The following is a 26,699-nucleotide window of genomic DNA, read 5'->3' as shown; positions in this document are numbered from 1 at the left end:
GGAGCAATGCAATGGTTGAAAGAATCAAGTCTTATAGAGAAAACACAATATACTGGGTGGGATGAGACGTCAGGCAGTTGTGAGTGAGATGGCAGATGCTACAGGATGGTTAATTCCTTAATTCTAAACACATTCGGTCAAGATGAGACTCTGGGAGAGCTTTGCCTCTCGGCAGATGGCTTGGTAAGATGATAAATTAATATTGTTATCAATGGGAAAATGGCTGAAGTTGTTAGATGGTAGGGTCTGTTTTTTAAAAATGCCTGTTTTCAAAAATTATTTCAGAAAAGTCCCTGAATCAGGGAAGAAAAAACAGAGGGGACATAAAATATCCCCTGTGTCATAAACAGAGCTCAGGAAAATGAGTTTTCAAAGGAATGCCTTTGCTGTAGGAAACTTCATTTCGCCTGCTTTTGTATAGGACGATGGATTACGCCAACAATAAACCATTCCAACCACTGTGAAATTGTGCTAATAGCCTGCGAGTCAGGGAGCTGTTCATGCACCAGCATATTTATTACATACCTTTGTATCTGTTAGCTCCAATAGCCACATTTTTGTTACAAACTGTGGGGGGTTGGAGAAGTATTTAAATTTGGAGATCTCAAATTTCAAGAGCAGGAGCGGTTTGACAAGGCAGGGGGATGAGAAAAGGACAATTGCAAAGAGCATTTAATAGAACGAATGACCCAGTGACTGGGAAATTCAGCCTTAAAACATTGTGGAGTGCCTCACGAAGGCCAGTACACATCTTCCCGGGTGCTTACTTGGGGAAACTGAGGCACAGCATGGCTCTGAGGTTTCCCACCTGCAGGTACCAACCACCACCCAGCTGTGCTTTTTGGGTAAAAGACCACTGTGCTATCTGCCACGGAGAGGTTAGCAAGAGTGAGGGGCCAGGGGACAGCAAGGGTAAATGGGCAAGAGAGGGGGAGCAGGCTGCCTGGCCAGGGAGGAGAGCCGGGAAAAGCAGGAGCGAGGAAAGTCCTGGGAAATGCCAGAGTCAATGAGACAAGAGAGGCTTAAGCATGGACATTGCTGCCAACACAGGGCAGGGACTGCCTTTTCCCAGGATGGAAAAGCTGGGGATGGACGGACAGGGGACGGCATCCACCCTACCCTCCAGCCGAGCATCCCCTCCCTGCTCCGTGCTCCCTGTGCTGATGCCAGAGGACTGGAATCCCTATGGATGCACAGTGACCCCGTGTCTGGGAAAGAGCTCTCCTCTCCCACAAATCCCAACATGTCCCCAGGAGTCCCCATGCTGGGGAGGCAGCCGGGATAAACCAGAGCTCTGGGAAGGAGATAACTGTGCTTGGGGAGGGGTGAGAAATCACCCCACCACCCCGGCACCCCAAAACCCTTTCTGAGGAGCAGGAAGGTAAATGAGAATCAGGCTCTGGACATCAGCAAACCCCTCTGCGAGCACGCTGCTGCCTGGGGGTGGTGGATGCCCGCCTGCATCGCTGCCTGGCCCCGCTCGAGGAGAGCCTACGCCTTCACAATTTCCCTTTGTTTGCCTCAACCTAATGCGCTGTTACTTCAGCTGCGACCCGGCCGTGAAAGCAGAAATATGAACTTTATTACGACACATATCCGCTCGGGACCGGGGGGCAAGGCGCGGCCGTGTGCGGCAGGCAGCTCGCTGCTGGAGCAGGGGTCCAGTTGGGGTGCTGGGTGTTGAGGCTGGTGTGGAAGTGACTCAGTCCCCCTGCACCCCTGCCTTCTGGCTCCTCGGACCCCAAAACGGCAGCTCCTCTCCCCCCCCAGAGCCACGGGTTGGGTTCACATCCCACCAGCCCGTGCATTGGCTGAAGCTGTAGCTTGTTAGCAGCCTCAGCGCAGGGCGGGTCGAAAATGTCTCGTTGAAATAGTTTTTACAAGGTGAAAAAAGGGGGAGTAGGGCTGTCTAAAGAAGCAATTTCTTTTTTTTTGCTTTGGCAAAGAGTGTCTGTTTTCAGTGGAAAAAAAAAACCCCAAAAACACATGAAGAAGCGTTTTCATTACAAAAATTGAAAATGCTGAAGACCCAAAGCTTTCCAGCCAAAAATACCCAGCTTGGGCCAAAAAGCTTTCCGTTTCTTGTTGAAATGAGTCTTTAGAGAGAAAAGAGCTGAAACTTTCTGCGGGAAACCCCAGCATCTTCTAATCTGGCTTTTGAATGTTTGCTTGATTCCTTTAGCTGTGTCTCAGGTTCAGGATTTATATCTCTTCCAGCAGAGAGCTGAGAGTTAAAAAAGTTCATTTGCAGGATTTGCTCTTATTGCTGCTCCCACCCCAGCTGAAGCCCCGCTTGCCTTCACGTCCACGGTGGAAGAGGAAACCTCAAAAAACTCTGCTTGCTGAGCTCAAAATAAAATTGTTTCCCATTTTACTGTTCTCACCTCGTCCCGAGGAGTGAAATGTTCTGTGCGTGGGTTAAATATTGCCTGTGCCCCTGGCAGCACTGAGGGTGGGAGCAGGAGACAGGCGTTTGGGGGAGGCTGATTTACAGACGCTACATCCAACCCCATTTTGTGCAACTCTGCCCTTACATGTGTGACGACCAAATTAGCTGTGGCTATTGGAGCAGGTGAAGCATGATTTATAAGTGATAAAACCTGAAATAAAGTCATCCTCAGCAGTGAGGACTTTTTCTACTTCGGTGGCCTCGTCCTCACCAGGAGGCTGGGGAGACCAGGGAGAGGTGATGGCAGGGAATGTGGGGGCAAGAAAAGTTATTTCAAGGGCTTGGTTTGGGAGAAGGAGGAGCAGGAGAGGTATGGTGAGATCAGGAACTGTGGAAGCAGGAGCAGCAGGAAGGCGTCGGAGGAGAAGGAGCCGTGCGGTCCCGGCCACCCCACCCCTGACCCGGTACCTTTGCAGGCCTTGCGGTGGGAGATGGGCTTGCTGAGGTCCCGGTAGAAGCCCTCCTTGCAGTAGTGGCAGTGCCGCCCAGCAGTGTTGTGCCGGCAGTTCAGGCAGACGCCGCCGCTCTTGCGCCCCGACAGCTTGTAGAGCTCCATGTTGAAGCGGCACCGCCGGGCGTGGAGGTTGCAGTTGCAGGCTGCGAGAGGGAAAGAGCGGAGACCGTCAGCATCTGTGCCCGCTCGCGGAGGTGCCAACCTGGAGGGAACCTGTGTGCATGGGGGTGGGCACCCTCGAGGTGCTGCCCAGGGAGCCCTGCCGCAGCGGGGGTGTCACAGGCTGGGATGCTCTGGTGGCACCTCTGGCTATGGGAAACCAACTGCTAACCCACGTTCCTCCTTGACCAGTGCTACGTGGTGAGTCCAGCTTTTTGGAGGGGAAGTTGAGGTCACTAAGACCTCGTTTCACCGTTGTGACTTGCAACAAGTCACAACGCCTTTTGCGTCTCCCCACTCTTAATGTGAATTAAAAGCTGGGTGCAGGCAGGTCTGTGAGGGCAGGCAGCTCACCCGTGGTTAGGAAACGGCAGCGCACAACCCCCCAGCTGCTCCCCCAGCTTTGTCGCAACTGCTTTGCCCCATGCAAGTCTCCTTTCCCATCTGCTCTCGCACTGTGGTGCTTCATATTGTGCCACTGCTCGGTACAAAACCCCCCCAAACTGCTGTGAAACCTCCTGCTTCCCAACACCCTGGGAGCCTTCTCTGTCTGCCCCTGGGAGAAAGGGGGTTTCCAGCATCACCTGCCCGAGCTTCCCAGTATTCCCACTCTCACCAGTCCCAAGATGTGTGTGTTTGAGCTCCAAATATCAAGACCTTCCTAGCTACCTTCTTCCCCGGCTTTCCTTCCCGTGCTTGGAACCCGTAGCACAAGTCTCTGTTCCGCATCTGCAGCCCTGAACGTGCTGGTAAAACCTCACCTCTGCCTCTGCATCTCTCATCCCACTGCTGGGACAGGGCCAGCCTGGCGCCCAGTTAGTCAAATACCAAAAAGTCCCCCTCTGCTTTGATTGCATGTGCTGTGACTGAACCTGCCGGGAGATGTCCAATTTCTCCACCATATGCAGCCTAATGTCAACACAGGGACTATTTTAACAGGGGGCCTTTGCAAAGGACAACTTAAGGACTTCAAAGCTCGACCCCTCGCCTGCCTCTCCCCAGAGCTGTCATGGGAACATCAAGAGGCAGTTGCTGGGGCTCTGTGCTTTGCTGAGAATTTTATAGCTTGTTTTCTTTTCCCTTTGCTTTTATTTGCTCTTCACCCCTGAACAATGCATCTGTGCAATGCCAACCCACAGCTGGGCCTCTCGGCTCGGCACGAAGGTGTCACGGCTCTGGGCTTGTCACCTTCCTTTAGAGCAGAGACATCTTAATCCCTCATTCCTTCCTGTTTACCTTATGGTGCTTGCCCAAGACAAAGACATGCTATATTTGCTTAATTATCAAATTTCAGCCCAGAAAATTACAGTGCAGTTCCGGATTATTTATCAGGAACAATCCCCAGCTAACTCACAACATGAAAGCAAAGTGGAGAGCAAAATCCTCTGGACACGTCCGACCAGCGGGATGGAGACTGCTCTCTCCATGCTTTGCAATCTGAATTCCTCTGGCTGGTGTGGTGAGGCCCAACCTCACGTCCCCACCAAACGCTGGCAGAGCAGGAGAAGCAGCCACCAACGTGCTAGTGGTGAGAAAAGTAGCCCAAGAGCGGTTTGCCAGCCGTGAGAAAGTGAGATTTCTGACACCAAGTGGGGCCACGACTTTGAACTGCGGTTTGCCTCTCCTTAGATGAGCCCACCAGCCTGTGGGTGCATTTGTCATCTCCCAAAACAGGAGACGACCATCAAGGAGACTGGAGAGGCAGCTCCTGCATGCAGAGGGAATTGCTGGTTTTTTAGACCCGGCCAGTCCCACAGACACATTTGCTGATGCTGTAAGCACACTTAAACAGCCTGTTTGCATCTAAAAGAAGCACGGGAGCTCGCACCAGGCACTTTCTGCATCCCCACTTGTAGGTTTTTCCCCTTCTGTCTTAATCTCAGGAGGAGCACTTTGTACTTTGCTAGGAGCACCCCAGCAGCCGCTCAGCTATGGTATTCTCCTTTTCTCATGGCGTGCCGAGCAGCCCCTGCCACCCCGATGGCTCCGCCGCAGTCAGCGCTTGTACAAATAGGGGATTAGAGGTGATTCTTGCCCTGCAGAATGCATGAGCTAAGCTTTCGGGAAGGAGGTGGCATTTTTAAAGTCCCAATCCTTGTTTTACAGAGAGGTGACCGAGGTGGTGAGATTAAACCCTTTTGCCGGGCACGCAGGAGGCACAGGGCTGAGGGCTGGTTCCTCCGCGCAGGGCAGAGCCTTGCCCCAGGCATGGACCGGCTGCAAGGCACACCAGGGTTGCAAGCTGAAGGATGACCTCTTGGCTATAGCTAACCACCAAAGCAACACCTGTATCAATGTCATGGCCTCAGGACTCAGCTCAAGCAGAGAAAAAAAAAGATTTAAGTCCCTCAGTCTGAGAGTCTGTCATCCCTGCTGTAGCCTGTGATGTTGCAGGCACATCTCCATTGTTCAAAGCCTTGAGATGCACTAGCAGCTCTGCCTTTGGTGCTACAAACCACAGGATTTAGTCCCTGTTGACCAACATGAGGAGACATTTCTCCAGGGGGTGGCATGGCCTCACAGAATACCTAGTTCTTCCTTGAATCTGGCAGAAATGTGTGTTTTCCGAAGAGCATGAAAGCTCATCTCCTCCTAAAACTTGTATTTTAGCAGAGCTGGACTTGGTACTTGAGTATTTTGCAAGATTGCATTGGCAAATCCCTTTTTAAAATTCAAAGCTGAGCCCACCCGAAGAGTGAGTAAAAATTTTTGCATTTATTTGGGTTGCTTGATAAGCAGAAATGTTTTTGCAAAGCCAGAAAAGCAGAACTCCTGGGATTTTTCTCAAGATCTTTGCAAATATTTCAGCTGGTCCCACCAGAGCAGAGCTGCACGGGAATGTGGAGGAATAAGTGGAGTCTGCAGAGCTGCTCGCAGCCCTGCTCCTGGGATCAATTTTACATTGATCTTCCAGGAATGGGAAAATCCAGTGTGTGGAGAAGAGAAGAAGCTGAACCTCACAAGAAGCTGCAAGGAGCTCCCAAAAACAGCCATCCCTGTCCTCATACAGAGCAAAGGACTTAAAGACTGTGTATGCCCCAGGGTATAAACCCTCCCAGAAGGGAGTGAATGAGCTGGGAGAAGGTGTGGGCCAGTCAAGCCCCTCTCCATGCCCAGGGTCCCTGCACTTGGCCTCCCTGCGAGCTCCCCGTAAGCACCCTAACAGCCAGGGAGCACCGGCCACCCCTCCACCATGACTTCTCACCTTTTTTTGGCTCCATCGGCTCAGCCTTGGCTCTGTCCCCTCCTTCCACCTGCACTCCCAGGGCACCAAGGACACCCGCTGGGCACTGATTGCCTCCTAACCCCATGCACATAGGTGCTTTTCCATCATCCACCCCCTCCTGATCCACCTGCTTGTGCAGACAGAAGGGACCAAACTGACCCAAGGAGAGTGGTTTTAATTGAAATTACTGTCTTCTGTGCTCACCCTGAGTGCATGGGTCCTGAACGGCCAGTGCTATGCACTGCTGGGCTGGCTGGCAGCTCTGTCTGCAGCCTGATGTGTTTGCAGGTGCCCAATGGGAGAGGCTTGGTCTGACTGAAGGAACAGAGCCATCCTGTTTTTTCCTGACAATAGTGCATAGGGACGAAAGAATTAATGCAATAAATGACCCATCTAGGCATCAGAAAGTCCTTGCTGGGCATGAAGCTGGGACACGTTGTGATGGGATCCATCACGCTGGTGCTACAGCTTCGGAGAAGACTGGTGGTGGGGACCTGGGGATGCTGAGCGAGGGCAATGCCTGGGCACACCGCTCTCACTGGGAGCCGGCCGTTAGGACCGACAGGGACCCAGCAGCAGGTCAGGATGCTTTTGGATCCCAGCTCCGAATCTGTGTGCGGTCCCCGGGTGCCGCAGGCAGGGCGTGCGGCTCGCCTGGCCACATTTTCCCTGGACAGAGGCGTTCAGGAAACACGGCTCCCGCCCACCCTCTCCCTTGGCCCAATGGTTAATCCCCTGCTGTGCTAAAGCATTTTGCCTTGTTCCTAACATGAGTTGGGCTGGCTTTAATTTCCAGCTAGTGCTTCTTGGTTTGAATTTCCCTGCCACAGTAAGTGGCTCTTTAGCAACCCATCTTTTCTTTCTATGAACGCCATCGCCGGTTGTAATAAAAATCACCTCCCAATATTGGCATCACCTACGGCCCCCATGCTTTGCTTTTCACCCAGTGGAGAAGACACCCCTGCACAGGCTGCAGACCCAGCACAGACCCAGCTATGAGCAAAACATGTGCCATGTGCTGAGACCTCTCCAATGAAAGATTTTGGCTCCAGTGGCTGGACTAAGCTCAGTGCTGCTGTCTCCTGCTTTCTTCTTTCTCTTATCTTGCCAAGGACCTCACAAGCCTTTAGTTAGCTGACTTTATTGTGCACAGATGTACAGAGCTTCATCAAATACTTTCTACCTGGGCCACCAGGCTCTGATATGAATAACCAGCTATCACTTAAATGCAGATGTTCAGAAACCTGGAGAAGGTCAGAACAGAAAAGAGGAAAGCTGTGGTTTGGAGCCGGGTACAGAAACTACAGCAGAAGCATCTCTGCATTAAAATCAGTGACTTGGTCAAATGAATCTGTCGAAGAAGGTCAAGGTGGGCAAGATTTTTCATTTGGGAGAATGAAAGGAGATACGTGAATGGGAGGCACAGGCTGGAGCTGTGCGGTGGGAGCTGTGGTTGTGGTCTTTTGTGCTGCCGCCATGTCCCCCAGGCTCCGCGTCCCAGCGCCCTGCGTCTCCCAGGACGCATTCCTCTCCGTGGTTTTCATTCAGCAATGACAATGCTGCCCTTTCAAAAGACCCCACCCTTCCAAAACTTATATTTTGGCAATTTTCAAAATGCAAATTGCTTTTTAAACAAACAAAAACCCCAAAACATTTTGTTTTAATTTTTGCAAACAATAATTCGGGGGAGGGGGGAAGGGAAAGGGGAGGATAGAAGAAGCCAGGGGCTGAAAGTAATCTCTAAATTTGACTTGAACTTATGAATAGTCTCATTCTCCTTAAAATTGTCCTTTTCCCAGATAAGTTTTTTTGCCAGAAAGTTGCTAGCTCAGCCTGAGCCATTATTTCTCTTTTGCAGGAGCAAGCCTCGCGTGCATCGTCCCAGCTGCTGAGAGAGGCACCCTGCCCGTGCCCATCTGGGGAGGGCCTTCGCTCCCAGGGGACCCCTGGAGATATCTTCAGGGATATTATCTTGGTCAAGGAAACAGCCACCCTTAAATCACAGAGAGGGGACAACAGAGTCGGAGCAGCAGCCAGAGTCAGCCGAGACCTGTCTGCTTGCTAGACTGGGAGGTAAAGAGAAAGGCCCTGTGGAGACAGTAGGAGGGTGTCCCTGGTCCCCTACAACACTGCGTCCCTTCAAGCCTGCTGCTGGCTGGTTTGAGGTTTTGGGGCAGCTGGGCACGTACCTGGAGCTGCTGGACAAGTTCCTGCACTGCTGCATGCTGCCAGACCCCTCTGGTCCAGCACAGGCTGCAGTGCATTGGGCTGCCGGGGCTGTGCCTGGTGAGTGATCCCGGGTGGCATGGTCCTGCAGGCTGTCCCCTGAGGGGCACGGACACTGCCCGAGCCGGCGAGGGGCTTTCTGTCCATGCTTGCTGCAGCAAAATGGCAAAGCATGGATGAACACCGGCCGTGGCGGCAAGTGAAGTCCTGCACGGTACAGCCACCGCGCGTGGCCCCGGGAGCTTGGAGCTGTCGGGACTGAGCAGCTGGATCCAGCTCTGCTTGCAGGGCAGGCGGCCCCGCGCCCTCCCGTGTGGCTTGGTGCCACCCACCACAGACCCAGTTGGCCGACACTAAACAAAAATGTTTGCTCGGGAAAATTCATTTGCGTGCTCTGTTAAGTCTGAGTAAGGAGAAGGATCGGAAATTGGTTTGGTTTGCTTGAGCTAATCCACCAGAGGGGAAATCCATTGGGGTGTTGTGGCTGCAAGAGGGAGACGCGGGGTCTGCGCCAGAGCTCAGGTTTTCCTGACAGTCAGAGCAAAAAGACGGAGGAAAGTGTGCGGACTCACCACAAAATATGCAACTGTGGCTGGCATTGCCCACGAAACCGGAGCCACAAACCTGGCTTGCAGAAAAAGCAAGTGTGCACTGGTGGTGGGGGAAGGAAAGCTCCATCCTTGCTGATGCATTCCAGAGACCCCCCCCCACTTGTGGAGCTGAAGCCTTTCTGGGCAGCCCCTTGCACTCCAACCTGCTTGCCATGAGGCCAAATGCCTCTCGCCACTTTCCACCCACGAGAAACACCCCTGAAAGCAAGGAAAGGCCAAACTGCAAATGTAGGTGAAGCAAGAGAGAGGGTTCTGGGGAGAAGCACGCTGAGAAAATCTTCCCGGTGGCACAGAAAGGGGTTGAGGAACAGAAGACTTTTCCATGCACGAAAAACCTGAGGAATGGCAATTCTGCAGAAAAGCTCTAGACAAGATGGCATCAGAGTGACCCAGGACCTCCGTGGGGATGCTGGACACCTCAAGTGCTCTTCAATTCCCACTTTGCCCAGTTCCCAAACCCCTATGTGCCCCAGGGACTGGGAAGCCCTGGAGATGTCCCCCTGTCAATGTTGGTTCTGCTAAGTATAACAACGCTCTACAATACTGAAGTCCAAGCTGGTAACAACGATGTTTATGCCTGCCTGAGATGTCCAATGATAAGACCCTCATTTTCTTTTACATAAAGAAATGCCAAACTCACTGATCGGGCAGAAATGTTTGAGACCGGGTGTCTGACTCAGGCTGAATATTTCTGGAAAAGTTCCTGCTAAAATGATTCAGCTGTTAATGAGAAACAAGGCTAGTGAAAAATACAGTGTTGTGCCAATGCTAACAAATTTGGGGATTTCTTTCCTTAAAGAAAAATCTATTGCCCTTATATTTGAAGCCAAGACTTAAAAAGAAAAACATTGCTCCCTGGTAGGGATGTGTCTTTTGCTGTCTCTAAGGAGAACTGCTCAAGCTTGGCTGAGTTTCTAAGTCACTGAAAAATGAGGGACGTGTTTGGTCGAAGTTGATGGAGTTTTGCAGCTGACGTCCCTGAAGATCTTATTTTCACTGGCCAAACCAAGCTGAAAACCAAGCTTGTAGAGACAGGACAGTAGATGGTTGGTAGACTCTCGGGTGCTGAGCATGGCAGTGCCAACCCACAGTGCTCCCTCCTACCATCAGTACGAGATTTACCTCCGTACATCAGACCTCCCCAACAGCGATGGTCATCAGCAGGCCCATCAGCAGGAAGGGTGAACCTTCAGCAGATGCTAGGGCGTGGGTAGGAGAAGCAAATGCCAAACAGCAGAGCTTACCGGATTTAACCCATGAATGTGTTTTGGGGATTGCCCTCTTCCCAGCAGACAGTAGGGGTAAACTGGCACATCCATGGTACACCAGTTGTTCATCAGCACCTGTAGCCAGATCAAATACTGGCTGTAAAAACTTGTCAGCAGACAGCTTGGTAAAGCCAACAACCAGTATGTGGTCTCTGGCATGTGGTTTTTGGAACAGATACAAGGAGAAAGTCCAGAGGTGCTCATAGATCAAACCCAAAAGAGGAAAGAACACGTCCCATCAGATCAGCTACTGAGGGTTACTTTGTCGATGCTCACAATTACCAACTTTTTGCCAGTGCTGTGAGACCAAAGCTCTTCCCAATAGCACAAGATCCCTTTGGAGAGCATCTGGCAGCTGCTGCAAACAAGGCATGGTAGCTGTCTGTCCACCCCTCCATCTCCCCATGCCATGGGAGCTGGTTCCAACAGCGACAGACACTACTTGCGACTTAACCTGTGACGTGAACCTGTCTGACTGTGGTCTGATACATGTTTTTATTAATTTCAGGGAGGGAGATATTTTCATAACTGCTTCCACATTTATTAGTTCCAGACTAGACTGGAGCACCAAAATCTTACCAGGTATTTCCTGGCTGTCCACATGGTATTTCTGGCCCCACAGGAAGCATCAGGGGAGCAAGAGCAAGACTTATTCCTGGGAGATTTACAGCTCTGAGATGTTCAGGTTATGAGCCAGATTTTAACAATCTCTGAGCAGTGGAGATCTCCTATTACTAGCTGGCACACGTGGCAAACAGCTGCTCACAGCCAGCGAGGTCCCACTGATTTGTGTATTCCTGCCTTGAGCTCTCAGGGACATCTACAGCGACCTGCAGTTGCTCCTTCAAAGCCACCAGGCAGCTGACAGTCTATCAACAGGCAATGAGGATGGATGAGAAACCTGTGGGCCTGTTGTGTTGCACTGAAATGTTGAGATTTGTGGTAGCCTCTCACCCAAGGCATTTTGTCCAAAGACAAAAGCAGTCTTACTCAATACAGGATGCAAATCACAAAGCAAGCCTATCCCTGGTGAAGCACACACGGTTGTACTCAAAGAGCCTGGAAATGGGCTGCAAATTCCCCTTGCTTCCTCCAGTGAGCGTGCTGGGAGGGAACATCTGCTGCTCTTCAACAGAGACTTGACTGGAGTCTTCTTCCATCCGGCACCTCTGAAAGCCGCCTGGAGATTAGGGCTCCAGCCTTGTAGTCTGCATCTTGAGCCTGCCTCAACGAGGACTGGCGGAATCATCTTTGAGGGGTGGGATGAGAGCTCTAGGTGGACCTCACCTGGGAGCTGATCAGTGTCTGGGAAGGACACGGGCAGAGCGTGTGCCAGGCTCTCCTGTCCTGCACTGAGATGTTGCACCCACACTCAGGTCCCAGCACAGCCGGTGAAGTGATGGCACTTGCAGGCACATTCTAGGTGATCTAGCAAGAGCTCCCGTTTCTTCAGTAGCTGTGGGGTTTGAGTAGGAAATTTTCTCTGCAAACGAGGTATTGAGCAGGAAGTTTGCAGATAAGCTTCAGCCTGGAAAGAGCTTAGTTTATTTTTTTGAGAAAGGAAAAATCAAGAAATGAACTCTTTATTTCAATCTGGGAGATGATACCAGGCTGTCATCAGCTTGCTTTATTTAATTGCACCATCCAAACCCAGCCTCCTGAGGTTGTAAATACTTCAAAATGAATTGTTTGCGTCCTGCAATTCATCCAGATGCCATCCAAAGGCAGGAGCTAATGGGAGAGCTCACCCGACAACCTACGGGTTATCAGAGAAAGCACACAGCCAGCAGCCCCCTCTCTGCCCACCGCAGCAGAGCTCCAAGGTGCTCGTTAAGTGTCGATGTTTATTTAGAGTCCAAGGGGAATCCACTTGGGAACAATTTATCCACTTAGGCTCTGGCCTTGTGGTTTTGCTCTTATCTGGTACAGACCTCAGCAGCAGCTTTTCTCCAACTGCTGCGGGGGTTGTGGTGCTTTGGAAGAAGACCTTTCCTCTCTCTCTACGCCATGCCGTGGTGCTTACCTCCTGCCTGTCCAGTCTGCTGACCTCAATGGGCAGTTATGAACTGCTGCAGGTTGAGTGGATGTTTTTCAAGGTGCCAGAATTGACATCCCAGTCCCCAAGTGCTTGGTCTCATCAATACTTTTGTGTTTCTGTAAAATCAGAGCCCTGCAGCTCAAAAGGAGGGCACGTGGTGACGGGGATCTAAGCACTGCAAACCTCAAAGTGATGCTCCAGCCCAGACCAAGGGACAGGAGCCAGCACACCCAGTGCATGGGCCATCACTGCCCCAGCCCCAGACATTTCCCTGTAAGTTTTCCTACATTTCTGTTGCAGGAGTATATCAACCACTTGAAGGTTAACTTCACAGCAGAAACAGATATTGAAAGAATTTGCACATTCGGAGCAAAGGTTGCTCAAAATGCAAAAGGCCTGATAATGCAACCAACCCAGCCAAGAGTCAGAAGATTTTAAAATCTGTATTAAAACTGCTCAGCCTAAAAGGACCAGGGATACAAACAGCCTTAGCTCTGCTTCCATCACCGCCCCAAGGAGCCAGGAAACTTGGCCGTGGTTCCTGGACAGCCAAGGGGTGAAAGCAATACAAAGCAGTTTTAAACTAGCTTGGGCTTTGATTCCTCCAGGGGAGACCCAGCTTAAAATGATGCCACTCATGTGCCCAGTCACTGCCTCTCCAGTTGTGCTAATTCAACCGCCTGTGAGGTTGGGCCGTGCTGGGCTGTAGTTTAAAAACAAACAAAGCGTGTTCAGGAACATGTTGTGTTTTTTTAACCCTAGATCATTTCCCAATCTTGTCTGGAGCAAGGCCAGGGGAATTGTTAAACCAGCCCCAGCCAGAGCCGCTACTGAAGGGACCCTGCGGCTGGGAGCTACGGGCTGCCGACAGCCTGTGACGAAGCCGTGCATAATCTGTGCCTGGTCATCTCCCCTCAAACCCAGCGCCATCCCCTCTGAGGTGACATGGAGTCCGGGTCCCTGTGCCGCTGTACCAGAAACACCTCTCTGAAGACTGGCTTTTGCAGGATTTCCCTCTGGAAGCTGAGTTGGAACCACTTTCTCCTTTGAATGACCCTTTTGTCCTTCCCCAGCCATAAGTTTGATCCTGCCTTCCCTCCTCTCTGCCAGGATCACATTGCCTCGTCACCCCAGGCAGTGCCAGTGGCTGCATCTGTGTGTTTACACCCCTAGAGACCCCCGTACTCCTGTGCCAGCAAGGAAAAGGGGACCCCTGCCCAGAAGACAGCATCCTTCTTGGAGCCTGGAAAGGATGCTACCCTGCAGGCAGCTCCCATGGGTGACTCGTGGAGCTGCTGTCTTACAGCATGGACAAAAGCCCCAGGAGAGGGATTTTCCAAAGGGATGGTCCCCTCTGTTTTGTCCCACATTGTGGGCCTGTTAGGGAGATGGTCCTGCCTGTGCCTGCAGATGCTGCTCCAGCCCTTGTCTTGCGCTGGAAGATGAAGCACGAGGTGGCTTCAGGAGCACTCGCCGTGGCCTCCTCCCCTTCCCCATGAACTACAGACCTCAGCTTGGCCACTTGACGTGCCAGACAGTAACACAAGCTTGACAGATGACGGCTCTTGGGAAGGGTTTTGGTTTCTCTCTGAGGCCGAGCTGGCGCAGGGGAACAGTTGGCAGCTCAGCACATTCGTTTCCATGCAGCAGAGCAAGGCTGAGCATCTGTGCTGCTGCGGAAAGCCTGGCTATGCGAGCTGTCCCTGCTCTGTGCAACACAGCCTGGACTCCGCCACTTTTGCTCGACAGCACTGTCCCTGGCGAGGAGATGGTCCCCAGCACAGTGGTCCTTCCCAACACAGAGGTCAGACCAGGAGGGGCAGAAAAACTCATCTCTGCCTGTGCCATCCACAACCGCAAAGCCCTGACTATGTTAAAAAGGACACACAGGTCCAGACAAGAGACCAAAGCCTTGAGCCACTCTAAGCTGCTGGAGCTGAGATTGAGAGACACCCATTTTTTGAAAATATTTTCCAACCCTGTTATATTTATTAATGCATTTCAAAAGAGATGAGTGCTTTGTAGGACTGGTTTCTTGCATCAGCTGTTGTGCAGTGAAGAACCACTATCTTCAAAAGCAGAGATCAAGCACCACTGGTCGAAAATAACTCTTGATCTTCCCTGCATGGTAGGTGTCTCTCTGTTTTTCTGACAATGAAGTTCCCTTATCACTTTGGGCTGGTTCAGTTCACCAGCAAACAACCCTGAAAAGGGCCTGAACCCCTGGAAATCTGCAAAGTCCTCTGCTGAGGCAGGTGTGTGCATCAGAAACATCATTCCAGGAGCCTAGGGCTAGGCACCAACACAACGCCTCCCTGTTATGCTAATAAAATGCAGTAGATTGCTGCAAATTAATCCCCGTTCAATCAGTCCTACAGTGACTATGAAAACAGGGGCCATCCATCCCCTCATGTGTGGCTGGAGGAAAGTGATCACTGGCACATGTGTTTGTTCCCTCTGCTCTGTCCTTGCTCCTGCTCTACAAACACCCCCAAATTTGGCAGCTGTCTATGCCAAGGGAACCAGCAGAATCACCTCTCCCCTCTTCCAGGCCCACTCCTGCCCACCACTGCCTCTCCCAAGGCACATTCTGATGGTGCATGGGCACACACTTCCCTGGGCCATCACAGCTGGTGACAAACACAGCTGCACCATCCCCTTCCCTGTGCTCTGGCACACGAACAAACTCCACCAGCTGCAGAGAAGGTCCTGCCGTGGCTCTGCCACTGAGCCCAGTGTAATCCCGGCCAAGCCGCCTAACACCGCTGTGCCTCAGTTTCCCTTTCTGGAAGCGGGCACGCACCTCAGAGGAACCCTGGGAGGGTTTTGTTGTGGGAAGGGGTGAGAGCTCTGGGTAACAGGAGCCAGAATTGTCTGTGGATCTGTAGGAAGGTGCTAGATGAGTTACAAAAATTCAGCTCTAGCTGGGAAACCTCAACAGAATTGGATTTTTACTTGGCTTCCAAGTCTTCCAAAACCTCAGCTAATGCTGCAACCACACAGTCCTGAACGTGAATCCCAGCAGTTGATGAGACAAGCATCCACCACCCATCTCACATTAACCTGGACCCTGTAGGGGCTCTGGGCTGGCTTTCAAAACACCATGCAGGTGTGAAGAGCTGGGGATGCCTGTGTTTGCTCAGCGATATTCGCACCTTTGGGGCTGTGGACAAAGCTCTCCTTTGTAGACGTGGCTGAGCCTGGGTAAACAGAGCTATCTTATCACTGGGACGTTATCGGGGGATCTGAGAAAGAAGGAAAACTCCGGCTTATGTGCCTGACCTCCCAATCAGCGTTATCATAGGCAAAGACATGAAAGTATTTCGCAGAGGTGTTGGGACAAGCTTGTCTGCCCTGCTACCCCCACCGCTGTGGGATGGCAGCTTTCTGCTTGGTGCTCCCCAGCCAGGCTGGGCAGTCCTGGGACTCCCCTGCAAGGCACTGGTGTATTTTGTTTTCCTGGAGACAGCGGGTTTATCAAAAGCTGACAGGCTTATCCCACCTTATCAGGGAAGCAGTGCTACTGTTAATGGTTTTCTGTAACAGGCTCTGGGCAAAAATGTTGATTGCTGCCTGGGCTTGAGTAGGTCAGGGAGGATGGGCAGCCAACACAGATGAGTGCAGCATCCTCTGCCCGCTGCAGAGGCCTCTGCAGAAGGCAGCACCGAGGTCCCATGCATGAACAGGACTGTCCTGCACTGCCCTGCAATGTTTAACATCAAGACCCCAGCACCTGTGAACATTAAAAGGTCATATCCCACCCTCTGCAAGGGAACAGCTGTCAGCTCGGGTGTCCCACACACAGGTCCATCTGGAACATGGTATTTCACCTTCTCACTTTCCCTCTGATTGCCATGGGATACGTTATTTTTCCTTTCGCCTGCTTCGCAGCTGACTAGTGACAGGCTGTGCTGGCTGAAAGCTCACCCCAGGGACAGGTCTGGGCTGCTGTAAGTGATGGGCTATTACCTGGTCATTCAGCAGCCCTGGTGCTCCTTAGATGCCTATCATCTCGAAGAGCCTCATGGTCTGCGTGTGCTCATCCTCACAAGCAATTATTATCTACTTTTATAAATAGTGAAACCAAGGCATGGAAAGGTTATAGTGTGGGATCATAGAGGTGTTACGGTCCTTGTAGGAGGGGTCATGGGACCTACTGGGCAAAGTAGGGCAGGGACTTCAAGCCAAGACTCCTCTACCTTAAGCCAGTGCTTAAGCATAGACCTGAGGGCATAGATGGCAAAAATGCTTGGCAGTGCAGGACAAGGGGAATGGGTGCATATGGACACACTCCACTCTGACAGCATCAGAGGACGCCCCGTGAAGGATGCTCAGCTCCCAGCTCTGCCCAGCTCAGCCCAGCCCTGAGGTGGTGTGGGGCTGCGAGTGATCCTACTGACCCAGCATCAACAAGGATGAAGCAGGCAGACATCTACTCAGTCCTGAAGCAAAGCCACAAAATCTGGCCCTACAGTCCACCTCGGGCAAGGATGATGCACCTGGAAGTGCAGGAGCACTTCACTGCCCAGCCCAGAGCCTGCGGCTACCTGCATGCTTTTAAGGGTCACTTAGGGCAAACTTTGATGGTGTAAAGTCAAAACACACGGTCCCAGCCTTGCTGGGGCTGTTCCTCTGTTTCTGTCTGAGGGATTTAATCCAGATCAAAGCTAGGCAAACACAGGGATTTCCCAGCTTTTCTGGTGGGGTGAACCTCCCATGCGTGCCATGGCCCTGGGACACTGCCTTGGTGAACCTGGCCCTCACTGCTCCTTTCACCCAGGCAGCGGGGCCAGGACAGACCAGAACTGTTTGAATAGGATGGTTAATCCCCAGATGTGACAGCATTCATGGCAACTGGGCAGGTCTTTGGAGGAAGAGCTCGACATGAACACCAGGACACATAAAGCTGCACGTGTTTGGGGGCAGAAAAGGCCGTTTTCAGCTGTGGAAACTCTTTGCTTTTCATTTTAGCCAAGACTTGAGGAATGGACATGCCCAGGGGTAGGTTCCCTGGCAGTAGGAGGAGGATGCTGGGATCCCCCTTTCCTAACATCACATCACCTGCATTTTCCAAGCTCCCTGTTCTCCACTGGGCTGTCACTATGAAGCCCCTGCCAGCATCCAGTGCTCACATCTATAACCCCAGGGTCACTGCCAAAAACCACTCCAGGGCAGGGAAGGGACTGAGCAATGACAACGAGACAGCCCAGACCCAAGCAAAGGTGTTGACAACCTCTTGAGGGCAGGGGAGGAGGAGGGGAGTCAGCGCAGGGGGTATAATGGAGCCCTGGGTGTCCCAGCAGCCGCCTTCTCGCCTGGCCTGGTGGAGACTGGGGTCACCACATGCTCCTGCAACTGCCAGGAAGATTTTATCTGAACCCTTTAATTAGCTTATCATGGGCAATTACCTCCACAGCTCAGACTGCCCCTGGCACAGTCTGCAGATCTGGATCGTTTCAAATGAGAGCTGCAGATGTGTAGACATCCCTGGGAAACCATGGGGTGGAGCGGTGACCCTGGCAATGGCAAAGAGGATGCTCTGAGACAGGCTTGTACCACTTGAGCCAAGGGATGGGCCATTTTGGCCATAAAATTGCCCATCCCACCACCTCAAGAAAAGGATTCATTCTGTGCTGGATTCTGCCCTGCGGTCACGGACAGCAAGGAAGGAGCGTGATCAGGTGCTTATGTGGACATGGGGCAGCCTGGCCACAGACAGGAATTGAGTTATGTCCCCATAAATCCTGAAGCCAGCCATTAACATATTCCCATCCAAAAATACCCTGAAATTATGCCTACAGCTTAAACCTAACCTGTCAGAGACGCTTCTCAGCTCATGTCCACACTGCCCTCACTCCTGCCTCCTCTCTATCACAAGTGCCCTGTGGGAAGGGTCTCTGTATGTATGACCCCACATTGTCTCTGGAAACTCGGGGAAAGCTGGTCCAGAACCCTGTGCCAGGGACCGCATCATGCTAATGGTGTGGAAAGCCAGGCTTAGATCTCATGGCAAGAGGGTGGCCACAGTGTGATGGTGCCATGTGATGTGGCTGCTTCTTGGTTCACACCTGGGGTCACATCGTAATCCTGTGGGACAGGGTTGGAAAAGCTGCTTGCTCTGGACTGGAAGATTAACGATGTGGAGGGCAGGGTGACAGACCTAATTCCTTCATCTTGGGGTTTTTTTCCTTCATTTTTTGAAGCGATCCCCACTTTCCTGCAGTCCCAGCTGCTGTGCTAGACTTAGAGCGAGTCTGTCTCAGTGGGAGACCTGCTCCAGGCTTCAGCTGAGGTTCATGAATTTTGCCCAAGTGTTGCAGAGAGGAGACTGCATTTCTTTTAAGGAAACTGCATTTCCTCCAGTTACAGCAACCGGCTGGGAGCAAGGAGTCCTGTATTTTAATCTGGCCTCTGCTTTTGAGTCTTGAGTGTTGCTCTGAGCCAAACCTCTGATCCTGCTGTGGTTCATTTTCAGGCGCGTGTGCCCCAGAAACTTTTTTTTAAATTAATTTTTCATACAGAATTCTTTTGCTTGATGGATGCAGTGAGAAACTATTTCCCAAACAGGAAAGAGGACCTCCCTCCCCCCTCCTCTCTCTCGTGGATGTTTTTATAACAACATCAATTGTCTGCAAAAGACTTATTCCTTTCTGACCTCAAAACAACTCCTGGTTAGTGCATTCCAGCATGGCCACAAAACGAGTCAGAATGACTTCACTGGGCCTGGCAAGAGGCTTTCCATAACAATACATAGTTAGTGAAGGGCCTGATCCTGGCAGATGGGATCTGCCTTGGCTTCCCTAGGGGCTGAGGATGCTGAGTGCCTCAGGAGCAGACCCCAAGCGCTGGGGCCACGGTGCTGCTGTGCCAGTGATTTATCTGGTGTTTCTACTTCAGCTGCTCCTTTTTTCCCCAAAGTCTCCATCCCTGAGGACATCCCTGCTTGTCCTTTGTCCCGAAGCCCCTGTGAGCAGTTTGGGCTGTGGAGCATTTCTGGTGTGGGCGATGGGCTCCTTGTGGCCTCAGCCATCTGTACATGGCATGAGCGGGAGGAGAGACCTCCCAGATGTCTTGCTGATGAACCATGCAGGTCAAGTAGGGTTTACGGTGAGGTGACAAAGGGAAGGGGAGCCTGAAGCCCTCCAGTGCCACCCCCAAGAGTGGATGTGTCCCCCACCACGCAGCAAGCTATGCCACCTGCAGCCCAAGGCTACACGGTAACAGAGGTTTATAAGTACTAGTGCAGATGCAGACCAGCACCTAAACCCAGGCCTGACCCGGGAAGTGGGCATTTTGGGGTTGTCTTCCATTTCCATCCCTGACTTCAACAGAAAGCACCATGTAATGATGATGGGGCCATCACAGCATCAGCTGACTGGGGATGGGTGAGATGATGCATCTCACAGCCACCTCCCGTGGTGGCACATCTGGTCCTGCCCTTGGCTAGGTAAAAAATCTGCCATGCCCCTGGAGTAGCCAGACTTGCTCAGCCCCATCAGCCTCACAAGTGCTCCTGGTTAACAGGCTCCTCAACGGGCATTGGACATTCACAGCTGTTACAGCCCAATTTTCAAATTTGCAGTCCTGCGCAGCTGGACCACAGTGATTGTCACAGGACCCAGACCCACAGGCCCAAGACTGCGGGATCCCAACCCGGCCAGAGGGCGTTTTCCAGCCAAACAAATTATCGATTGATTAAAGCAGCTTGGGACCAGCTGGAGCTGCTCACAAAGTCATGGTGATTGAGCTGTAAAGAAATGCTGATTTTCCTGTTAGGTCATTGGAAATACCCATCTGGGCATTTTTGAAATGCGGCATTTTGGTTTTCCGCTGTGAAAGTGCACTGCAAAGCCAAGGTCACCTCAAGGCAACCCGAGGAGGGAAATCAAGCCACAGACAATCAAACCAAAGGGAGTTTTGGGGTGGGGGGATCAGATAAAACATTTCTATGGCCTGAAATCCTGGAGGGAAGGGGGGGAAGGGAAGTGTGCAGGACAGCAGATGCTTTGGCAAGAAAAAGGAAACAAGCTTGAGCTCAAGCCCACCTCCGGACAGAAAAGCTTTTGCCGTTCCCAGCTTGGCCCGAGCCACAGGCACTCGCCCACTCTCGGCTCCCCTCCCCAGGCGTGCGGGGCTGCACATCTATGCCCTGGGATGGGAGATCCCTCCAGACCGGAGATGACCACCCAAAACCCACCCTTCCCACTCCAGGCAGATGAGCCAGAGCTGCCTGAAGCAAACCACTGCCTCTGCCTTTACTCACCCCAAAGCAAACCTGGAGGTTATGGGGAGAACCAGGCACATATTAGCTCCAAAAAGCCTGACTGCAGCAAGGGCTGATGTGCAAAATCCCTCCTGCAGAGTTTTTTTGGCTGGGTTTCTGGGCCAGCTGCTATATGGACCACCAGCCACCTCCATGGGGAAGACCAGCCACGTCCCCAAGGGTGATGGGTGCCACTGTCCCACTGGCCACAGCCTCAGAGCCAAGCCGGACAACCATCCCCACCCCACATCCAGCCCCAGAGCAGCTCAGGGTGCTCCTGTGCACATCGGTTTCTCTCGCCTTCCTTCGGGTGATTGGTTTCCCAAGCCAAACCTCTGAAGTGTCTGTGGTTTGCCCATTGCTGAACACGAGGCTTTTAAGTGTTTGTTTGCCACGGTTTGTATCTCTGGCACAAAGCTCACCACAGCCCTGGAAATAACCCTGAGCTGAAGCCTGATCCCCACGGCAGGAAATAAACATAATTTTATAAGCGTTAACAGACAGCAGAGTACCGGCAGGAATACGCGGCATTTCCTAGGAACCCAGATGTTTGTAAACCGACGGGCTGTGCCGCGCTCGTGCTGATGTCAGGGAACGCTCAGGGCCTAAAGGGATGTTCCTACATTAGGAAACAATGCCTTCAAAACCCACAAAAACAGGGACTCCGGGGCTGAGACAAGGAAAATGAACCTATGACACCCACCAAAGTATCACCTTGCTGTCAGATTCAGAGGAGCAGGAGCAACCAGGAGCAAATGGCAGCCTAGCAAAGGGGGTACGGCAAGGAGAGGCTGAGATGCAAAGGAGACGTGGCTTTCAGCCCTGCATTAGGGGCTGAAGCTCCTTTAAGTTCTTACGGGCTTGAATTTGGCCCTTAGCATTTTCTGGCTGCCATAAGGGGTGTTGGACTGAAGTCCTGGCAGTTAACAGTGGGATGGTTGCTGACTCCACTTGGAAAACAGATGTGTTTTCACCTGAAAGACCTGGGAACCTCCAATCACAAGCAGAGAAACAAACTTATCTTCACCAGGACAAACATTGCTTCTTTTAAAAATCAGGCTTGCACAGTCAGCCTGATGCTCTCTCTGATGTAACTCCCCAGGAGCTCGAGTCTTCTTCACCTATGGCCAAGCACATTCCCCCCAAGGGAGAAAACCCATCTTCTCCCTTTGAAATCAGCAAAGCAGATTCATTCCAGCTGCACCGTTTCGGGAAGTGCAAGTGCGAGGGATTTATTTATTGCTTTTGTGGACAAGCTAAACTAAACTGACACTTGTAATCTGAAATCGGAGTATCTACTGCAGCCTTGCACTGAGGTGTCTGTGGGTGAGAGCTGAACTGATGCCATCGGCTGGGCTCCGGGTCCAGCTCAGCCTCACTGCATGTCCAGCCCTTCCCGGGATGCTTCTCTGCCTCCCTCCGACTGGCACACAGGGCAAGAAGCACTGGAGCTGGCAGCATGCGTGAGGTCCTTTGAGCTGTGTTTGCCAGCAAAGGGGAGACATAAAAACTGAGTTTTTTTCAAATTATGTTCCAAAGGCAACTTCAGAGCCCTTCCTCAAGAATGGGATGGGGATGTTTCTGCCCAGGGACCAGCAGCGGGTGGCTTGGAGTGCTGCAGCACAGCTACTCACTGCTGACTGCTGCTTGGGCAGGCTCCCAAACTGCTGGTCTCTGGGGCACAATTTTCCCTGGATTAAAACTGATGGCATGCAGCAGACCTCTCCAGCCTCACAGCTCCTCCCAGGAGATGCTCCTGCAGACAGACCAGACATCTGTGGGTGCAGCACGGTGCTAGCACTATAGGCAGAGGGGCTGGAGTACCCTGAGTGTCCTGGGGATAGAGCACCCTCACGGCACACTGGAGACCGGGCAGAAGTCCTGGCCATGCCCCTGACGCCTGGGTGATGGGGAGGGATCTGAGTCCCCTGGTGCTGGAGGCTGTCACTGAAAAGTATTTCGTCAGCAGCAGCATGGACACAGGCAGGTCCTTTCCCCTCTGTTTGGACAGCTGCATGGACAGCACCCCAGCTGAGAAACAAGATTTTAGTTTCTTTTGGGGGGGTCATTTATCACTGGTTTCAGTTCTGGCTCTATTGACTGTGTGGCTGTGGCCGGCAGCACATGGGCAGGAGAAATGGCACCGGGACTGTGGAACCACAGCCTGTGCAGCCCTGGCTAAGGAGGGGAGCACGAGCCTCCTTCTGCTGCAGGCAGATGGCTGCCCTTCATCATCACTCACACAATGCCAGACTTGAGCAAGAGATGTTGCCCCAAACAGGCCATTTTCTTTGGGAGCCCTGTGGAAGGATTGAGGACTAAGGAGCAACAGCCCCAGGGGAGAGGTGGTGTTGCTTGCCCTGCTTCCCATCTCATTTGCCCTCAGCAGCAGAGCTGCAAGGACATTACAAGCGTATCACTCTAAGGAGATAAGATACAGACTTCTAGTGAGGCTTCATCAACAATAAACCCTTGAAAACAATCTTTGAATTTGCTGCCACTCAGCTCATATTTTTAATAAACTAGAAAGCCTACTCTTTCAGGCAAAACAGCCCCAAATAAACATTATTGAAACTGAAGCTCCACCTGGATGGAAAAAACGTTACTTTCAGCATGGCTGGAGGTGAGAAGGATGGCCATGTGTCTGGGATGCTCAGCTGGTCTATGAGAGAGGGGGCTTCAAGCTTCCAGCCTGTGACGGCCCTTCGGGATGCTCTCCATCAGCTTCAGCAACACAGAGAATGGAGGAGCACTGCCTGCCCCCCTCACCCCGAGGTTCTCGGTGTGACTCCATCCTGCCTTGTAGGACACAAAGACACTGCAGCTGGGGACACATCAGCACAGAGAAGAGACACAATCTGTAACACCTGGGCCTACACTGATGCCCTCCAACATTTATCCCTTCAGCCATAATAACACCCACATCAGGAAACGGGTGGAGGGTTTTATTCCCCTGTCCATACAGGTCTTTAACTCGGCTCCATCAACCTTACTTTTTATGCAATTCTCTTTTCCTTAAAAAATTCAAGAGCTGGTTTCCTTTAGAGGGGTCTTAGGCTTGGTTTCATGCCTGCATCCCACTCAGGGCCTCGCTGCAGTGAGTTGCCCCCTTGACTGTCTGCAGCCGACAACTCCAAACCCCTTGCTAACAAACCCGGGCAGTGCTGGCCGGTGTCCCCGCGCGCCCAACACGTCCCCCTGCTCTGGGCGATTGTTCAACCCAGATCCTGCCCGGATCATTTTTAACCTTCTGCAACTTTGGCTCTGGCATAACTAAGGCTGCTCGGTGGGTAGCCTATTCGAACCAGCGCTCCCTTGTATTTGCCTCTCCAGGTGGTAACAGGCTGAAAAGCGTCTGTAATCCCTCTGAATGAACTGCACGGCACAGAAACAAAGTTGAACTCTATTGTATTATGTTCATCTCCTTTTAACACAGGCTGGTTCAGCCACCCAAGATAAAGCAGGCAAGGATCTCACAGCTCGCTGTGCCGGGACCCCAAAGGAAGAGGTAGGAAAGGTCCACCAGACTCCCCCCATGGTCCTGGGGGGTTTGTCTGCAAAGCTGCTGGTGCTCTTGCCACCCTTTTTCAACTACATCAAGAAAAAAGTCTCCTGTCCCATCCCCTCTCACAACTGGTGCCTTTCACCACTTTTTTTGGCAAAGTTCAGTCTGATTTTTTTCTCCAGCCTTAGTTACACTCCCCATTTAACTATAAAAGCTCCCTTTAGGACAGTAGCGCATCTCCGTGGCTATAAATGGGAGCCACCTTGTAGGCTTCCTCTGAAAGATGTTGGTCCGTGGCTCTGAGCTCGACTGACCTGCCGAGACAGCATGTCTCTGCAATTTCAAGGTAAAGGGAGAGCCTTTTGAAATAGTTCGCTCGGCAGTGAATGCAATATATTCTCTATGCCAAGCATCACATTTATGGCTTGTTTCTTCAGTTCAGGTTTCCTACAAAGATTTTAGACAGCAAACTCTCAATAATCCTTCACTGGTCCTTCTGGTTTGTGGATCCGCTGCTTCGCACCTTCCCAAGACCCCTGACATGACCAAAGGCCTCTCAGCAGACAAGACTGCTGCCCTGAGGCTGAGAGGCTGCACTGCTCCCAGTGTGAGCAGAGGATGCAGAGGCAGAACAGGCAGAGGTAAGCCCCAGCCCTGAGAGCTGCACGCCGGCTGCCTTGAAGAAAGGAGATGCTGAGTATAGAAGTGGCCACACACCCACCAAATCCAACTCCTACTGCATTCAGCTGCCCTGCTTGTATAGAAACTGCTCAGCGTGGCAGCCAAAAAAGAGCTATATGTATCTTTCTAGCATGTCTCTGTGTTAGGGGTGATCCTTCTCGCTGTGTTAGGGGTGATCCTTCTTGCTGCCCATGACCCTGGGCAGTGTGGCCCCCTGCCTGTGGCAGCAGCCCTCATGCCTGCTCACCCAGCCATGCTTAGGAGGACTCACCGTGCTGAGCAGCCAAGCCAGGGATGCTCCAACACCTCCATGTCCAGCTCCTGCTCATTTCTAACCCCTTCAACTGGTGAAAGCCTTGATGTAGTAAAACTGGCTTCAGAGCATCCTCTCTGTGCTGGGGCCTGAATTTGGCTCAAACTCATACCAGGGCAGTGCTGGGAATGCTCCAGCTTGGCTTGCCTGCAAGATATCCTTTGAGCTACCAAGCTGGGACTGACTAGGATTGGGAGGGAGAAGATCAGGGCAGCCACTGGACTCAGTGTTGGCTGGGACTGCCCTGCATTGGCCCCGGCTGGACCCTGCATTGGCAGCTTGGGAGCCGGCAAGGGGCCATGCATGCCTACTCACACCAGATGAGTTCCCGACTTCAGCAACATGGACTGCTCTGTCCTGCCCTTTGCATCTCTCCCCTTCCCCTTCTTCCCCCATGGATGGACTGCAGCTTTGACTCCCTGACCCAGAGCTGCTTGGGCCAAAATGAACAAGACCTCACCGAAGAAGAAGCCATGAGCTATGTTCTGTGCATAGCTCTGTTTAAGTGAAAACAACTGCCCTGTGCCAGTTTAAATACAACTCCCCTTTTCTTACTTATATAACATGGTAACCTTCTCTCAACAAATTCACTTTATTCCTGGCCCAACAAAGCATTACAGAGCCCTTATGTTTCTTGGCCACAATGGCCAAGACCCTCTCAGAAAAGCAAAGCTGTTCAGAGTTAGTGCCGGGTACATCTTGCTGGTACATGTCAAGGCTTATGTGAAACACGCAGCACATTAAGGACTGGATGTTTGCTAAGGGCAGGGGAAGCTGGCAGGATGTGAGGGCTTTCTTCTGACAGCTTTCTGCCTTGTGTCACTGTGTAGCTGGGTCCAAGCAGAGAAATGTCAGCACAGCTCAGGCTGTTCGGCATCTCCTGAGCGGGGTCTGCCCTCCATCCAGCACACCTGGGGTGGTCCCAGGCACATCCCCGACCCAGCCCGGGAACATCCCTGGTTCTTGCTTTCTCGAGCTGGACAGGGATCTTGGTTTCCAACAGGAAGGAGAGAATAGGATTTCAGCTTTGCGTCCCCACAACATTAAAACTGAACCTGCAACCCAGGACCTTCACAAGAAGTCAGGTTCAGCTGGTAAGGAAAGCAGTGGAGAAGGGGTTGGGGTAAAGGTAGACCTCTCCATCGCCAAACCCAGGCAAATGACGTGAGATCCAAGAAGATCCACCTCGCTCCCGCTTTCTGGGGTTTGGTGCCTGCTAAGCCAATGGCCAGCTGGTTCGTTAAGTCAGCTGTTGTTTTGGAAAGGCATCTCATTAGCCCGTCATTTTCCAAGAACATCAGAGCTTTGGCAGGGGCCAAGCAGCAGTCTGAGGTTAACAAAACAACCTGGTGTAGACAGGCACTCCAGAGTCTTGGAGAAGTCCTCAGTCAGCAGCTCGGTACGTGCCGTGGGGATCTGTGCAGACGCCAAGGATGTCCATTCCTCATCTTCCCGAGCCCTTCCGGAGGCTGGGAACAGCCTATGTCCGCAGGAGGACAGTCTGCG

At 52.1% G+C, this 26,699-nt stretch overlaps 1 protein-coding gene across 3 annotated transcripts in view; it reads right to left on the bottom strand.

Annotated features, from left to right (window-relative positions):
- The window catches only part of NTN1 (netrin 1), a 105,031-nt gene that overhangs the window by 46,951 nt on the left and 31,381 nt on the right, over positions 1 to 26,699 (bottom strand). For all 3 annotated transcript variants that reach the window (XM_049812322.1, XM_049812323.1, XM_049812325.1), the window contains exon 2: positions 2,858 to 3,046. In XM_049812322.1, coding sequence (XP_049668279.1) covers positions 2,858 to 3,046 — 189 coding nt within the window. The remainder of the gene's footprint in view (positions 1 to 2,857; positions 3,047 to 26,699) is intronic.

Source organism: Accipiter gentilis, chromosome 10 (genome assembly GCF_929443795.1).
Source record: "Accipiter gentilis chromosome 10, bAccGen1.1, whole genome shotgun sequence".
Classification (NCBI taxonomy): Eukaryota; Metazoa; Chordata; class Aves; order Accipitriformes; family Accipitridae; genus Astur; species Astur gentilis.
The sequence above is the reverse complement of the archived record's forward strand: the minus strand, read 5'-3'. Positions and strand labels throughout refer to the sequence as shown.